The sequence below is a fragment of the Emys orbicularis genome, chromosome 7 (assembly GCF_028017835.1).
Source record: "Emys orbicularis isolate rEmyOrb1 chromosome 7, rEmyOrb1.hap1, whole genome shotgun sequence".
Classification (NCBI taxonomy): domain Eukaryota; kingdom Metazoa; phylum Chordata; order Testudines; family Emydidae; genus Emys; species Emys orbicularis.
Genome location: NC_088689.1, coordinates 97632072 through 97648556, shown reverse-complemented (window position 1 = coordinate 97648556; position 16485 = coordinate 97632072). Strand labels below are relative to the sequence as shown.

Here is a 16485-nt window from a genome sequence, read left to right as displayed (position 1 = left end):
ATTGGGGGTTCTCTTCGGGTCTGCTGGGTCAGCTATCTGCGCAGAGCTGGGGCAGCACACAGAGGGAACACACGCACGCAGCCGAGTGATATCAACATTGGAGAAAGCAGAGCACCACACCGGTAGCATCTAACAACAGGAGTCAGAGCTGGGAATGGCCCCGTCTCCTTCCTCCACCCAGCCAGGGTTAAGCCCCATGTCTATTCCCCAGGATCCAAGCCCTAAAGTTCAGACACCTCTGCACTGGGAATTCAGGCCCTTCACCAGATTTTTTTTGGGGGGGGGGGGGAGGATTCCCCTCACCACGGAATCCCATATACACACACTGGGACTCCTGGTCCTTCCCCTGTGGGGGATCCCGAGCCCCACAGACCCCACATACTGGGGCTCCCAGCCCTTCCCCTGGGGGGGAGCACTTCCCTGCCCCCAAAGAGCCTCACTGTGACACCCCCGACCCTTGCCAGGGGTTACTTCCCCCTTTCAGCTAGACTATCACCCCCCTCCTCCCTGAGAAGCCCCATTATGGGGACAGAGGGAGTTTGTGCCTGCGCTGACCCCCCCCCCACCCTCAGCACCCCGGTCGGTCACTCACCATCAGGCACTGCCCTGGGCCATCGCAGGATGTGCGGGGATTACAGGGCCCAGCAGTCCCCAGGGCAAGGAGCTGACAGATGCTCCAGGCGCCATAAGCGCTTTGTCCTGACACCAAGCTAATCCTCTGGGCACAACAGCCCTATGGTGCCGGGGGGGCTGGGGGGAGGGGCTGGGATAGAGGAATGGGGGGCTGGATTCCTCTAGTCAGTGCTCCCCGCTAGGACCCTCTGCATTGTCAGTGCCCCCCAACCTGACAAGAGCATCCCTGCTGGGCCCCCCTGTACTCCCAGCCCTTGGATCCCCCCTGCATTCAATACTCCCCACCCAAGGGAGAGTGCTCTCCTCTTGGATCCCCTCCTCCCTGGACTTCACTCTCAACCCCATCCCCCACACTATGAGGGCTGCCTGCTCCAGGGAGATGTTCCCACCCCCTGCACCTACAGACTAAGGTGGGAGCCCAGACCAGATAGGGGCGGGGGCAGCTGCTGCCCTGGGCGGGAGTTGTCCCAGGACAGGGATAATAACATGAGGGGAGGATTGGAATCAGGGCTTCAGTTAATCACCCAGTGACCTCATGGGAACTGCCCAAGCAGCTAACTGGCTGCCCTGGAGGTGGGGGAGCTCTTTAAAGACCAGATAGGGGACCCAGATCTCAGCTTCTGGCATGAAGCTTGCACACCCCAGCTAAGGGGCAAGGCCGCTAGATCCCTGGGACTGCTCCAGTCATGGGGGGAGAGATTGAGTCAGCAGATGCTACTGATACAGGCTGGCTTTCACCATGAACTGGGTCAGGGCAGGACTGGATTAATTTGTCAGCCATGGAGCAATGAACAGGGCCCCAGAGCCCCTGGGATTGGGAAGGCCCCACCTCAAGCTTTGTGCAGTTTCCAGGCCCCCCCGTGGCCCCATTTCCCTGTCATACCCAGGTCTAAGACAGCCTGATTACATGACTCCCAAAGTTTAAAGGGGTCTTAATGGGATTGGGGTGATGAGCCCTGGACAGATTAGAGAGGCCACTATGAGGCACATTCACAGCATCATGGGCTGTGGGAGAAATACCCCCACCCTTTCCCAGGCCATTTTATCATTACAGACCACAAGATGGGGAGCCTCAGAACCAATGATTTGCCCACTGAGGGATGGAGACAGAAGGTTGGGTGCCCCCTGCTCCTACTTGCTTCCCAGGGAGGACCATGGCACAGATCCCCACCCCCTCCCCCCGCCTGGTGGAGAGGGACCACAACAGAACTGCCTTCAGGACAGAAGGTTCCCTGGCCACGTGCAGCCCTGGGATTGATCAGATGAAATCCATTTGGCTCATTCGTGTCTCCCTAGTGCACTGCCCAAGACTAATGCAGAAGGGGGTCAGCGGAGCCCTGACACAGGTTTAGGGGTTGTCTGAGGGAAGCCTGGCCTGGGGAGGCCCAGTCACAGGAAGAGGCAGGGGGAGGGGTCAATGGAACTAACTAAGGCATCTGTAGGTGCTGAGCATGGGAGCAGCCTGGGCAGAGCGAGACCTGCACAAATACACTCCCCCATCTACACCAAGGGACTGACTCCTCTGTGCCTCTCCAGATGGGGCTGCCCAGTGGGGACCAGACTGAAAACCCCAGAGACCAGAGCAAGCACACTGACCTAGCCACAAAACAGCTCCACCCCTTTCTATGATGGGGGAGCCGGCATCTGGCCCGTCCCAGGCCCACACCACCCCTCTTTATGCTGGGCCGTCTGACCCACCCACACACCCCTGCCCTATGGTGGGAGATCGGGCCGTCTGGCCCAGCCACACACCCTCTCTGCAGTGGGGGAGCGGATAGGCTGGCCCAGCCAGCTACACAACCCTCTCTATGGCATAAGTCCTCTGATCTCTATGGTTGCAATGGGACGCTCTGGCCTACCAGTCCCTCCTTTCTATGGTAGCAAAAATCGAACATTCTGGCCCCACTCGGCTGTCTCTCTATAGTAGCAAAAGGGGGCGCTCTATCCACAGTGCATGCTCTCTATGGTGGTGCCTGGCTCATACCGCCTCTCTATGGTAGCATGACAGGACGCTCTGCCCGGACCCCTCCCCCACTCTATCTGGTTACCTTCTGTCCGCTACATCCCCCGGGAAGCCAGAACTCTGTGGCTACTCAGGGTTTTTCATACCGCGCCCTAATGGAACTCCTGCGACGCCTGGTGCTGGGGAGCCTGATGGTTGCTGGGACCACGGGGCTGGGGGTCGGGGTCTGGGCGCTGGCAACGCCGCGAGAGGAGCGCAGGCGGGAGATAGCCAAGGTGAGGGGGCCTGGAAACTACCTCCCCTGGGGCGGGTCACAGAGCAGGGGGGCCTGGAAACCAACATTTCTTGGGTTGGGAGGAGAAGGGAACTAGAAATTGTTGCTCCACTCTCTTTTCAGGGAGAAGGGGGAGATCTAGAAATCACCAAACACCTCGCCCCCCCTACCGACCACTCCCTTCTCTCCTCAGGAGCTGCCGGAGACAAACCCCCTGCGCTGGGCAGAGAGGCGACACCAGAATGAGCTGGTAATGGCAGCAATCAAAGAGGCAGCTGAAACAAATGAGAATGTGGCCCGGAGGTCTTCATCGGACTGGAGCAAGTGACACCTGACCATCACCCTCCCAAATGGGAGCCAAGGCAACTGGTACTGAGACCCCCCTGAGATGGAGCAGGCTGCATTTTCCATCCCTGAAGCCATCTGTGGTCTCCCACAGTCCAGAATGGGATGGACACTCCCTGGCTGTCAGCAGCTGTAATGATCAGTGACCATTATGCTGCCGGGGGCCTCTGTCTCTTATTCCCAGACCCTGGTCACACCCACTGGGTATGGGGGTTATGCAGATCTGACAGAACGAAAACTACAGCATGGGGTAAAGAAGCAGCATTTTCAGGTCTTTAATAAACTACCCTTGTAAAGACCTGTCTGTTGTTGTGGTTAAAGCAGCTGGTGCAGTGGGGTTGCTAATCATCATGCCTCCCACAGAACTGAATTTTGATAATATCCAGGCAGCTGGTGGGGGTAGATGCCCCTCCCAGCAGGCTAAAAACTGCACAGGCTGATATTGTTATTCCTCCACCTTTCCCACTCTGCTGTTGTGCCTTATCACCCTGTGAGGGTTTGGCTTTTCTATTGCAAGATCTTTGGCGTAGGGTCTGTTGTTTGCTCTAGGTCTTTAAAGCCCCCACTACAATGGGATCCTGGCTTGACTGGCCTTCAGCAACAGAAACATTAAGTAATTGTAGCTTTATGCTTCCTTCTGTCAGTTTGGTGTACCTACTTCTCATGGTATACTGGGATTGTGCACTCGGGGTAGGGACCAGCTCTTCTCCATAGGTCCCTGATGGGAGCTTCTAGATGTAGAGAATGCTGCAGTCCGTATTCTCAGCAGCACAGGCTATCATGAGTGTAGCACACCTGCCTCCTGCCCTCTATACTGACTTCCCCTAAGTTAGACTCAAGGCCTTGGTTCTTATCTTCAGTGTGCTCCATGGCTAAGCCCAAGTTGCCAAAAGCTTTAGGACAAGAAGAGCAGAGCACTCTGCCCCTCAGGCACAACAGAACTCTGGCATCAGTTTGTCTGTCCAGGAGACAGTGCTTCCCTGGGGGCTAGTCCCAGGTTGTAATAAACTCTCCCAGGAACTAAGAATCAACCCAAATTTCCCCATCTTCCACTCCAACGGTCTGGGCAACATCTCCAACTTGCTGTTGCGAACATCCGCACATAGAATATATCATCTCTAAAAAAAACAGCCATAATGCTAGCAGTAACAAAAATCTTCCTTTGCTCCTCCTTGTAGAAAGAACCAGCTGTGGCAAATGTTAGTCATATCATTTAATGCATCATTCACAAAGAAGCCAGGTACCACAGGGAATAGGGCTGTATAAGAACCAGAATGGAGCAGAGTTGGTGCTACTGCAATACAAAGGAATAATGGTAATGTTGAATAATAGTTAATACAGATAATAAAGTTTTTGATATAAATAAAAACTAAACTAATTAAGCCTCCTGTTGCTTTGTGCCCTGGCCTGTGCCCCTTGCTCTGGTATCTATTCAGACTGTACTGAAGGAACTATGTTTGATTATTTATAGGATAATCCCAGTAAAGGGTGAGACCTGTATCAATAACGTACACTATTAAAAAGGGCAAAGTGAAACAAAACCTTGCAACAGCTACTGAGAATTCCAAGTTTTCCAACCCAAGCTTATGCTCATGCTGTGTTCCCTACAGCACCCCTGCTGGGAGAGTCTGGCTCTGGAGTACCTGAGAGCTCCTCTCACAGTCAATATTCCTGTCCTGCTTCCTACACTACCCCTGCTGGGAGAAGCCAGACCTAGAGTATCTGGGAGCTCCCTCCCTCCAGCTCGCTCTGCTGGAAGACGCTGGAACTGGAGTAGCCAGGAGCTACCCCCACAGCCAGCGCTCCTGGTCCCAGATGTTTATGTAGCTGGAGACGTGTAATGGTTCTACCTCAGCCCCACAAAGGGCTTGTCATGGGGACCTAGGGTGACCAGACAGCAAGTGTGAAAAATCGGGACAGGGGGTGTGGGGTAATAGGAGCCCATATAAAAAAAGCCCCAAATATCGGGACTGTCCCTATAAAATCGGGACATCTGGTCACCCTATGGGGACCCAGCTGTAGGGCTCTCTTCAACTTTCCTCATCCTCCCTGGGGTGCAGCCTGGGCTCCAGTTCCTCTGGGGACAATGGCAGCTGTCCCAGGAGGAGAGACTGTTTCCATCAGGATATGCCCAAGGGGGACCTTGCACAGAGGCCGTCAGGGACGGAGGGGTTTGGGGAGGGAGTAGGTTCTTCAGAGCTCGGAACTATCAGCGAGTAGGCGACATTGACACACGGACACTAGACGCTGTGACACTGCACCCTCACGGGAAGCGTTTCCTGTTCCGTTCTTCCGCTCCCTAGAACCCCAATAGGTTGGGTCAGTACTTCCGGTGGCCAGGTTCCGCTGAGTTACAAAAGTCTCTATTGCCGGTTTCCTTGCTACTTGAGGGACTTTCCCCGTATTTCCGGTTCCCCAATGGGCGCCGCCATCTTCGGAATCGGCTTCTTCCTGCTGCTTCTGTCCCCGCCGCCATGTCTAAGGCCCTGGAGCAGGGCAAGGAGACCGCGCCTCCCCTCAAGCCGCTGTCCGAGAGCTGCTGGGGCTGCCGCATCCTGTCCGGCTCGGTGCTGATCGGGGCCGGGTTCTGGGTCTATCTAGGCTCGCGCAGGGTCATAAGCCGGGGCATCGCCTCCTCCGTAGGGAACATCGTCCAGCTCTTCTTCGCAGCCAGTGAGTGCGCGTCAGGGGTCAGGGGTGGGCAGAGCGTGCCCTATCTCCATGGGAACCGTCCCACACGTCAGTGAGTGCTGGGGTCACAGGTCGTATTGGAGGTCAGGGACATGTGACGTCATTGACGGGGGCAGGGGGTTATAGGTCACCTTAAGACCAGGGTTCAAGGGCCACACCAGCTACGTGGGACCAGCCATACAAATCACCCCCATTAGGGGCATTCCAGCCTCTAGGGTAGGGAAGGGTCAGTGGCATTACCCCATCTCTCTGGGACTGGGGGGGTCACTGAGGTATGGGGCAAGGGAGATCATAGGTCATAGAGGGGTTAGGATAACTTCCATGGCTCCCACTACTCCTACTTCTATGCTGGCTTTAAGGAGCATATGGGCTCATGATCTAGCAAGTCCCCACCTCCAGGGAAACTATAACCAACATGTTAACCATCCCCTTTAAGTTCCTAGGGGTCATGCCCTTAAGGGGAGAGTCAGTCCTATACAGCCACCCCCTGATGTCTCCCTCCTTTCTCCCCTTCAGATCTCCTCTGCTGCGGCATAATCATCCTAGCTGATCCATTTGGGAAACAGAAGAAGTAGAACAAACAAGGCAGGACAAAGTGTAGCTGCTGCCTCCATCAGCGCTGGCCAAGTCAAACACTGTGTATTTGGGACAAAAACATGAATCTAAGAGAAAACTGTTTGCTTTTTCTTACTATGGTAGCCTCACAGTGGTACCTGGGAGAGAAGAGACCCACCCCAACTCCCCCATTACTACAATCCCCATCTTCTTCTCCACTAAGCTACAGCTGCCTGCAACCCTTCCCTCTCTGCTTGCCTTATGCCATGGCAGCTCCCCAGACTGCCCCTCTGGTGTAATCCCCCAGACTAGCTCCTGTTTATGGGATGAGCTATGACAGTATTTCTCCCCCTGTCTTGACTCACTCTGTTCATTCCAGCATCCAGTTCTAATTTAACCTCCTGCTGCTTTGAACCCCCCCCATGGCTCCAGCTAGGCTCTGCTCAACAAGAACTGGCCCCATGGGGCCTGGACTCTCAGGGGGGAGGAATTGCATTTCAATCTATGCTAGGAAGTAGTGACTCAGAAAGACAGGGATAATCAGCTGACTAGGAGCTCCTAGTGTAGTGCGTTAGCCAAAAGGGATAATGTGATCCTTGGCTGTATGATCAGGGGAATCAGGGCCGGCGCAACCCATTAGGTGACCTAGGCAGTCGCCTAGGGCGCTACAATTTGGGGGGCGGCGACCGCAGTGGTATTTCGGTGGCGGGCAGCATTGCGGGGCGGGACCTTCCACCGCCTAGGGCGGCAGAAAAGCTGGCGGCGCTCCTGAGGGGACTCTCATGTCAGAAAAGAGGCTTTATTCCCTCTGTAGCTGGCACTGGTGCAGCCACTGCTGGAATACTGTGTCCAGTTCTGGTGTCCACAATTCAAGAAGCACGTGAATAAGCTGGAGAGGGTTTGGAGAAGAACCACACGAATGATTAAAGGATTAGAAAGCCTGCCTTGTAGTGACAGACTCACAGAGCTCAATGTTTTCAGCTTAACAAAGTGGTTAGGAGGTGACTTGGTCAGTCTAGAAATGCTGATTCTCCATCACTGGAAATTTTTGGCCAAGTTTGCAAAGGCCTTAGGCTCAACTTGATAGTATTTCTGTGTGGAACATGATCACTTTTAAATGCCACATCTGGTCAATTCCAAAATTTCTGGGGTTGTTGTAAGCATCAAAGGCCAGAAAACCAAAAAGGGGGACACACGAAGCCCCCGCCTATTAATGCTTCTCATATAATACCCCATCTCTGCTCATCCAATAGTGTAATGTTGAGAGCCTGAATTATTTCTATCAGACAGAAATAATGGGGGCACACAAAGCTATTGGTATAGGAGGGGAAATGGAGGACACTGGTGTGAGAATGGGGGGGCAGTCCCTGAATTCTCCCTGTCTAGGGGAATTTCAGAGGGGGATGGGAAGGTGGCAGCCAGGCAGCTTTTGGGGGAACTCAGCCCACACAAGCTCCAAAGTGGGCATCCCCCTCGTTAAATCTGACAGGATGCTTTTCTCAAATCCCCTTTAGTTCAAACAGGAATGCATTCAGGGATGCTCGAGGGCCTGCAGTCAGGTCAGACCAAGTGAGCACAGTGGCCTGTTACTAATCCAGACAGATGCTGGACCCAGCCAGGGGCTGAGTAGGCTTTCCCTCTCCAGTTGTACTGGAAGAGTTTGGGATTCAGCAGCTGCTGGGCAGCATGGCTGGGAAGGTGCTAACAACAGATAATGGACAGAGGGTCAAATTCTGTCCTCAATGCTGAGAGCATGCAGCACCTAGTGCTTAAAGCAAAGGGCCTGCTGGGTTTTATGGCTGACCCAGCACATGACCTCAGGCAGTGGCACTGAGCCAGCAAACTGGGGAGGGAAGATGGGACGTGGAGAGTAAGGGTTCCATCCTGGGACCAGCACCTACTGCTTTAACTACTGATTGCATCCTCAGCCCAGCACCCCCAGCAAGAACTGGGCTGCTCCCTGCCCCCTCCCGCGTTCCCAGCCAGGCTCCTTGCAGGGAGGCTGGCACAGTCATTCCCTTTCCACAGGGTTTGGATTACAGAGGCTCCCCCCAGCCCAACTGCAGGAACATCTGCTCCAAAAGGGCTCCCATAACTCAAGCTGCCCAGAGAGGGCAAGTGGGAACCCCAGGCCCAGAGTGCCCCATAGGCTGCTGCTCCTTCAGGGAACAGAGCCTTAGAATGGGCTTCCCAGCCCTGAGTGCTTGGGGAGGGTCCTGGGACACAGGCCCCTTCTCACTTGCCCTCTGTTAAATTATCACCTTCAGCAGCAGCTTTGAAACCCCATTCCAAATCCAGGCCAGTGGGGCAAAGCCCCCCACGGGGGTATCAACAGCAGCCTGGCTCCTGCCTATGCCCACTAATTCCACACTGGAGCCCACACTCATTCCCTCAGGCTTGTGGGGAGGGTAGGAGCTGGACTGCCTAGCCACAGCTGTTTTCCATCTCCTCACCCACGCAGCTCCCTCCCCCTTGGTGGCAATACTGCCCCCGCTGAGGGGAGCACACAGCACCGTGCACCAGGGCAGGAGAAGGGGAGTCACAGCCCATTCAAACCCCAGGGCTGTACCTCAGGCTCTTTACTGACCATGGGCCAGGCCTGGGTGTCACATCTCACCTGGAGGATGGTATGCTCCTGCACAGCAAGTGCCCCCCGCCCTCCCAGTCCTGCCCCACACCCTAATGTTGCACTGGGGCCAGCCCTGAGAGTAAGGGGAGAGCACCTCCTGCAGAGCTTGGACTTTTCTTTGTGCTATCCCCTCCCCATAGTGCCCCCATTGAGCATGTGGGGTAGGACAAGATCACACTGTAGGAATGGAGAGAGCAGAGGAGTCTCTCCCCACAGACTGCCTAGGGCAGGGCATCTTCCCTACCCAGGCAGAGCCAGGCCTTTCCCCTCTGACTTCTCCAGTTTTTCCTCCCAGCCTCTGTCTATGCAGCACCTGCCATGACAGACCCCACTCTTGGCTGCGGGGCATCTGTGCAGCACCCGGTGTGACAATGGGGTCCCCATCTCCGCTACTGGAGGGTGATAGTGGCAGCAGCATCTGGCACAACAAATCTATGACCCTTGGACTATGAATCTGTAGTGGGGTCCCCTCTCGGCTGGTGGGGGTCTGCTCAGCGCCCATCCTGCTGGCTGCCCCCTCCAGCTCAGATGGGGCCTCCTTCCCGTCAGCCCACCAATAGCATGGGGGAATAATGGGTGGCGGCGGCGGCAGAACAGATGATGTTTATTAGTGTCCCTGGTGCTGGGGCTCGCGCTGTGGCACTCCCCCAGGGAAGCTGGACACATACCCCCCCGCAGCCGCTATGCTGGGTTCCAGTCCTGGGGAGGCGAAATGGTCAGTCACTTCTCTGGGCTCAGTCGGGCAGGGGGAGGGGCAGAACCACGGTGTGAGGGTGGCAGAGGGAACCACAGGAATCCAGGGCCGGGGTGGGGAGGGAGCTCCGGTCACAGCACGCATGAGCCAGGGCGTCCTTCAGCTGTTACACTTCTTGGCCACTATGAGAACGGCCGAAGGCACCAAACCTGTTGGGGCAGGAGACAGGCTGAAGCCAGGAACCGGGTGCATATGGGTTGTGAGGGGAGCAGGTTTGATCCCTGAGAGTGGGAGCGATTTCAGCACGGGGGTCTGAGCTGGAAGGGCCCTGGGTGTTCTGTGGTTTGCATCCTCCCCCAAGACCCTGCGGTGGCTGGTGCTAATAGCTGGGACAGCTTCCACTGCGCAGAGAGCCTACAGGGCCGCAGCCTACCCTGCCCAAGTGAGGACAACAGGGACAGAGCTGGCTCTTGCAGTGGGTTCTCTGCTTACAGCTCGGGCTCCTGTCCCCAGCACCAGCCAGCAGCACCACCCCACAAGCAGACTCCATGTCCTCCCTTCTCTGATGGGGGCCCTGAAGGAACAGCTGGTGGTCCTGCAGTCATGAGACCCCAGCCCAGATCTGTTCTCAAAGAACTCCCCGCTGTTGCTTAGTGGTTAGAGTAGCGGGGTCTGGGAGTCAGGACTCCTGGTTTTGTTCCCCAGCTCTGGGACGGGAGTGGGATCTAGTGGGTCAGAGCAGGGCAGCTGGGAGCCAGAACTCTTGGTTCTGTTCCCCAGCTCTGCTGCTAACCGTGCCCTCAAACCAGTCGCTTCGCCTGCCCCTCCCCCCCAGGCTTACCTAGCTCCTGCAAGGGCTTCTCCATGTCCTCGTCGGTGAAGATGCGGCGGGGAAAACTGGTGAGGAGATGGAAGGGCTCCCCGCCATCCTTGCGGTTCAGCTCTATGTACAGCCGCACGGCTGCCAGCTGCTCCTTGGCCTTGAAGGTCTGCGTGAGCGACGTCCCGTCCAGCAGTCTCACCTGGATGGAGGGCAAGAGGGGCTGAGTGCAGGCCCCATGCCACAGTGGGGCAGCATGCTGGGAGGGCCAGTCCCCCTGCGTTAAGAGGAGAGCTGCCTGTGTTCTCCTTGTCTTGCAACTCTGGGTGTGATCTCAGAGATAGAGGGCTTCCTCCAGAGCTGCAGCAGCAAGCCAGATCAGGCCAATATCCCAGTGACTGCCTGGGACCCCCACCACCCTTCCCAGCAAGGCCTGCTGTCTGCACCCACCCAGAACCCACAGCAGGGGATGATGGGGGGTAGACTGGCATGTGTGTAACGAGCAGATGGACGAAGCACAAGAGTCTGTGGGGCTGCCCCCTACCCGGGTACCTGTATTCGGCACTGGTCATACTCTCTCTTCGTGGGCGGTTCCTGGCTGGGGGATGAGGGCACCGGTGTCTCCTGGGCTGACTCGGCTGGGGCCTGGGAGCTGCTGCCACCTCCAAACTGGATGGGAAAGGTACACGGAGTGGGACAGGCACGAAGATGCAAATGGGTTCCCCTTCCAGCCCAGGCTTCCCTAGGGACCCCACCCACCCACTCCCTAGCACTCACACAGCGCCCCCCCACACACACCCATACCCAGCAGGCACAGGGCAAAGCCACACCCAGGGCATCTCCCTCCCTCCATATAGGGCACCGAGCATGGGATCTCACATGGTGAATGGGACCCACCACAGCCCCATCCCTCATCAGCTCTTCCCCCTACAGCCTCCTTCCACACACACACACACACACACACACACCCCACAACCTCCTTGCACCCCCCTCCCCCAGCTTAAGGAACAGCAGTGGCAGGAGCCACCATGGGGGGCCCAGATCCCACCCAGCCACTGCTGCTTACCCACCTTCTTGACTCGCTCTGCCTTGTCCCGCTCAATCTTCTCACGCACCCGCTGCCTGCAAGGAGAACAGGCCCAGTTAGAGGTGGCAGCATGGCGGAGGGTGTTTCTGCTGCAATGTCACGGCAAGGGCAAGTTCCATTTCTACATCCACTCCTCCCCCTTTCCCCAATGCACCCCATCCCACTGCCCACCACTCCCTCCACCCATGCACCTACTCCCTCAGTCTTCACTTGCTCCCCACGCATCCCCATCCCACTCTCCCCGGGCTCTCACTTGGCCAGCTTCTCCTCCATCTTCTCCCTGCGCCTCTCCTCTGCCATCTTCTTCATCTCGTCGTCCTGCAGCTTCTGGCGGATCATGGAGAGCTCCTGACCCTGCTTGCGCCGCTGCTTCTCCCGCTCAATAGTCTCCCGCTTCTCCCGCTCCTCCCTCTCCCGCTGCTTCTGTGCGATCAGCTCCATCATCCTGCGGGAGGGACAGGAGTGGGCACCACCTTCCACAGCCCCTGCTCCCCACAGGACCCACAACCCACAGGGACCAAATCCCCCTTGCTCCAAGAGCTACGCTTCCCAGCATGCCATTCAGCTGGCATCCCAGGGGGACAGGTCTCTCCCTGACAGCCAGGAAATCAGGGGGGTTGAGGGGGGCCTTCCTACCGCTTGGTCTGTTCCCTCTTCTCCTCCTCAGTCAGGGGGTGCTTGTCATCTCCCTCCGCCGAGCCCTCCTCCATGAGATCTGTAGGGAAAAGCCTCCATTATCCTCTGCTCAGAGGCGAGCACCCCCTGTTTCCCACACGGGGTACACAGGTAATGAACAAAGCACTGGGGCATCAGGGTGGGACCAGGATCCTTCAGAACCCCCGTCACTCCAGGGCCTACCCCACATGGATTGGAGGGGGGGGGGGGGGACAAGTGTGTGAGCCTGGACCGCAGCAGGGCTCCCAACCCGCCCCTCCTTCAGGCAAAGCCCACCCCCGAGTCAGTGGGATCCCAGCGCAGGTGGAGGGGGTCGCTCAAGGAAGGAACAGCCAAGAAGCAGGCAAGATCCCACAAGTCAGGGTGAGCAGCTTGCCCCCCCTCCACCCAGTGCAGGCAACTCCCCAGGGCTGTTCAAACCTGCTCTGGCTTCCACGGTCTCGGGGGTGCTTCCCTCGGGTGGCTCCTCCGTGCCCAAGACATGGCCCTGGGGAGGCACGTATGGCTCATCCACGTCGGGGTCATTCTCATGCTCCATGAGCCTTTTGAGGAGAGAGAAAGAACAAGTGTCAGCAGGGAGAAGGCGGAGTCACAAAGGATGGAAATGCAGACAGATCTAGGGGGAGGGGGGCTCCAACACACCAGTCCATGGCCTGCTCGATGCCTTGGTTCCCCGTCAGCGCCAGCGCCTTCTCTCTAAAAGAAACAAAGACAGCCATGGCTGAGTTCCACCCAGGAGCTGCACAGCTCTATTACTGCCCCATTCCCACAGCAGCATCGTACCCATGAAATGCTTCATAGACCACAGACAGATGGACAGCTCAATGGGGTGACCCAAACCGCCACTGTCCAGGCCCTGAGAACAAACCTGGGTCTCCCCCTCTCTGGCCAACTGACAGAACATTACCCCAACCTGGAATAGACACCACAGCCACCAGCGTAACATCAATCCGCGAGCCAGGGATGAGGGGGACTCAGCAGGAAGCACAGAGGGGCCCGTGCCAGCCTGTATAACTGAAGTGATAATAATTCATGCTGGTGGATGCTCTGGAAGGACTAGAATACTGTCTGCTTCAGGGCTGAGCCAATCCTTAGATATTGGGGGCTAAGATGAGGCCTTCATGGGGCACGTTGTCCTACAGCTGCTTACTCCTTTGGGTGCAGAGGCACAAATAGCTCCCTTCTCTCTCCCCCCCCCTTCCCCCCCCAGCGCTGGCCCCTCAAAACCCTCCTACTGCCTAGGAAGGCCTACCCAAGAGCAGGGAGGTGATTTCCCTTCTGCTCATGGCCTTGGTGAGATCAAGCCTGGAATCCTGCACCGAGATCTGGGTGCTACCTCTGAAATTGGGTGTTGAGCCATTGAAGAGGGTGAGGAGAAGAGCCTCAAAAACAATTTGAGGGCTGAAGAAAACGCCTGACGGTGAGAGATTGAAAGAGCTCAATCTGTTTAGTTCATCAAAAAAGAAGACAGAGGTGATCTGACTAGAGCATATGTAGTGGGGAAAAGAGCAGGCACTGAAGGACTCTTTAATGTAACAGAGACAGGGAGAACAAGAACCAACGGCTGGAAGCTGGTGCCAGACACATTCCAATGAGAAACAATGCACGTTTTTTCCCAGGGAGGGTGATTGACCATTGGAACAAGCTCCGCAGTGCAGGGGTGGAGTCTCCATCTCCAGCCCAGGCTCGCTGCCCTTCTGGAAGATGTGTTAGTGAAACACAAGTGATCAGGCTCAATTCAGGGGGAACTGGGAGACATTCTCTGGCCTGTGCTATACCACAGGGCAGACTAGTTGATCTAATGGTCCCTTCTGGCCTTACCCTCTATAACAGCTTCTAGTAATCCTCTGAAGCACCCTGGGAGCCAGGGCTAGAAGGACCCTGGTTCTGCTCCAGTTGGTCCATTGCAAGGGAACTGACGCTGCTGGCCCCTACATCCAGCTTTGATACATGTAGCAGATTTGATTTCAAACACATCCTGCTGTTCACACTCACTGGCTGTGTTCACTGGCCGGTCCCCCAGTGCTGTTCATGAGGGCGTGCCCAAGTTGCTGGGGTTGTGAATTCAAGCTAAAGAACATCAAGCTGGCCCCAGCCCCTGCTTTGATTTGGTATCACCAAGGGGGTGCAGCACAGGCATCATTACACAGTGTCTCTGACATGTGACACAGCCAGTCTCCAGCCTCGTCCCAGGGGAGCATTGTATAAATAAATAAAATAAATATATGGAGATATACCTATCTCATAGAACTGGAAGGGACCGTGAAAGGTCATCGAGTCCAGCCCCCTGCCTTCACTAGCAGGACCAAGTACTGATTTTTGCCCCACATCCCTAAGTGGCCCCCTCAAGGATTGAACTCATAACCCTGGGTTTAGCAGGCCAATGCTCAAACCACTGAGCTATCCCCCCCCCCAGGAACCATTCCTTGTTTAGTCTGAAGAACCCGGGGTGGGGCTGGGCAGCGGCATTATCCCTGCTGTGCTGGTGGGGAAATTGAGGCAAAGGGACAGGACTCCCAGTCCCCATCCTCTAACCCACTAGACCCCACTCTCCTCCCAGTACTAGGGCTAGAATCCAGGAGTCCTGCTCTCAGCACTAGATTTTCCCACATTGCACCAGATCCCTCCGTGCTGCCGTTCTACAGCCATAGGCCATGACCCCCAGTCACTGGTAGGGAGCATCCCGACCTGGTCAAGATGCAGTGGCAGCTAAGGTAGCCTGTGGACGGCTGGGAGGGGAATGAGGGGATGGAGGCAGGGGCACACATACGCTCTGTTCTGGGAGAAGCCCATCTCAATGAGACTCTCCAGTGCTGTGCACTCCATGATGTGCTGCTCTGGACCGAGCTCTCTCTCTGCAAAGGGAAGAGAGGGAGAAGATGTGTTACAGGGCAGCTCCAAGAGGATCGGTGGCTGCTCAAGGACAGAGTGGGACAGCTGGAGAACAGGATGTAATATGTGGCACATCCACTACTTGAGAGGTTCCTTGGGCCTGGACCCCACACCCCTCCCAGTGCCAGGAATAGAACCCAGGAGTCCTGGCTCCCAGCTCCTACTAGATCCCACAGACCCCTTGGGCTCACATAATTTATGCTGCTATAGTGGGATTCACCCCAGGACTAAGCAGCATCACACAAGAGGGTTACAGGTAGGCCAGGGGGCAAAACCCATGGCAGACAAGGGCAAAGGGGCCACTCAGGCTGTGCCCAGGTGCAGAGCATTGTCCCTGAAGAGGTGTCCAGGAGCCAGAGAGGATGGGGTGTGATGCCATTTAGCCCTCCTCTACCCACTGGGTTAAAGGCCCCCTTAGACCCTGCAACCAATGACTGGATGCACCCAGCTCACAGCTACATTCAGGCCCTGGCACCGGGGTCCACTCTCCTCCACCCCCCACCTCTGCATGTCTAGTGACACCCCCTCAGGCGGAGACTCCATCTCATCCCTTCTTTACAACCCCCACCCCCAGGCAGAGCCCCCCACACCTCCCCCAAGCCCCTGTATCCCCCTGCAGAGCCCCCCAAGCCTCTGTATCTCCCCACAGCCCCCCACATGCCCCTGCAGAGCCCCCCAAGCCCCTGTATCTCCCCACAGAGCCCCCCACATCCCCCCGCAGAGCCCCCCCAAGCCCCTGTATCTTCCCACGGAGTCTCCACTCGCGGGGGCCGGGCTACGGGATTTTGGGGGGGCAGGTCCCGGCGGGGGATGGTGTCCTGGGGACTCACCGGGTCCGACTATCGGAGGCTCCGCGCCGGAAGTAGCGAGACTCGAGCGGCCGCTGTGTTTGGTCATGTGAGGGCGGCAGACGGCAGCCGCCCAGGAACAAACGGCGTCGTTCCGCGCTCGTCCTTAAAGGGGCAGAGACCCGGAGCGGAGTGGTGCTTAGTGGTTAGAGTGCGGGGGGGAGGGAATCAGGATGCCTGAGTTACATCCCTAGCTCTGCCACTGATTCACTGGGTCACTCGGGGTGAGTCACAGCCCCACTTTCTGCCTCAGTTTCCCCACATCCAACGTGAGAACCTACCCATTAATAGCTGCCCAAGCCACACTCCAGACAGGGGGTCCACAGAATAACCAGGACAGAGAGAAACATCCAGCCATGCCCTCTCTAGAGTGACCCCT

At 56.7% G+C, this 16485-nt stretch overlaps 3 protein-coding genes across 3 annotated transcripts; 2 read left to right on the top strand and 1 right to left on the bottom strand.

Annotated features, from left to right (window-relative positions):
- Positions 1-2634: 2634 nt before the first annotated feature.
- LOC135881489 (ubiquinol-cytochrome-c reductase complex assembly factor 3-like) lies at positions 2635-3512 on the top strand. Its single transcript, XM_065408151.1, has 2 exons — positions 2635-2871; positions 3064-3512. The coding sequence occupies exons 1-2, from the start codon at positions 2635-2637 to the stop codon at positions 3196-3198; spliced, it is 372 nt and encodes a 123-aa protein (XP_065264223.1). The 3' UTR covers positions 3199-3512.
- A 2028-nt stretch (positions 3513-5540) lies between these two features.
- DMAC1 (distal membrane arm assembly component 1) lies at positions 5541-6580 on the top strand. The gene is made up of 2 exons (XM_065408010.1): positions 5541-5888; positions 6423-6580. The coding sequence occupies exons 1-2, from the start codon at positions 5690-5692 to the stop codon at positions 6479-6481; spliced, it is 258 nt and encodes an 85-aa protein (XP_065264082.1). The 5' UTR covers positions 5541-5689; the 3' UTR covers positions 6482-6580.
- A 3097-nt stretch (positions 6581-9677) lies between these two features.
- On the bottom strand, positions 9678-16155 carry UBXN1 (UBX domain protein 1). The gene is made up of 10 exons (XM_065407757.1): positions 16089-16155; positions 15137-15221; positions 13009-13062; positions 12787-12908; positions 12328-12406; positions 11945-12136; positions 11675-11726; positions 11157-11273; positions 10626-10806; positions 9678-9993 (listed from the first exon to the last, which is right to left on the bottom strand). Exons 1-10 carry the CDS (start codon positions 16153-16155, stop codon positions 9944-9946), a joined length of 999 nt encoding a protein of 332 aa, XP_065263829.1. The 3' UTR covers positions 9678-9943.
- Between the last annotated feature and the right edge of the window lie 330 nt (positions 16156-16485).

Bases quoted from the DNA above. Each gene is read 5' to 3' on its own strand.
- LOC135881489 (XM_065408151.1), top strand. From the start codon at position 2,635: ATGACAGGACGCTCTGCCCGGACCCCTCCCCCACTCTATCTGGTTACC. The intron at 2,872-3,063 runs GTGAGGGGGCCT...TTCTCTCCTCAG, and splicing joins GCAGGCGGGAGATAGCCAAG to GAGCTGCCGGAGACAAACCC.
- DMAC1 (XM_065408010.1), top strand. From the start codon at position 5,690: ATGTCTAAGGCCCTGGAGCAGGGCAAGGAGACCGCGCCTCCCCTCAAG. The intron at 5,889-6,422 runs GTGAGTGCGCGT...TCTCCCCTTCAG, and splicing joins CCAGCTCTTCTTCGCAGCCA to ATCTCCTCTGCTGCGGCATA.
- UBXN1 (XM_065407757.1), bottom strand. From the start codon at position 16,155: ATGACCAAACACAGCGGCCGCTCGAGTCTCGCTACTTCCGGCGCGGAG. The intron at 15,222-16,088 runs GTGAGTCCCCAG...TTCCCTTTGCAG, and splicing joins GCCTCCGATAGTCGGACCCG to AGAGAGAGCTCGGTCCAGAG. The intron at 11,274-11,674 runs GTGGGTAAGCAG...TTTCCCATCCAG, and splicing joins AGGCAGAGCGAGTCAAGAAG to TTTGGAGGTGGCAGCAGCTC.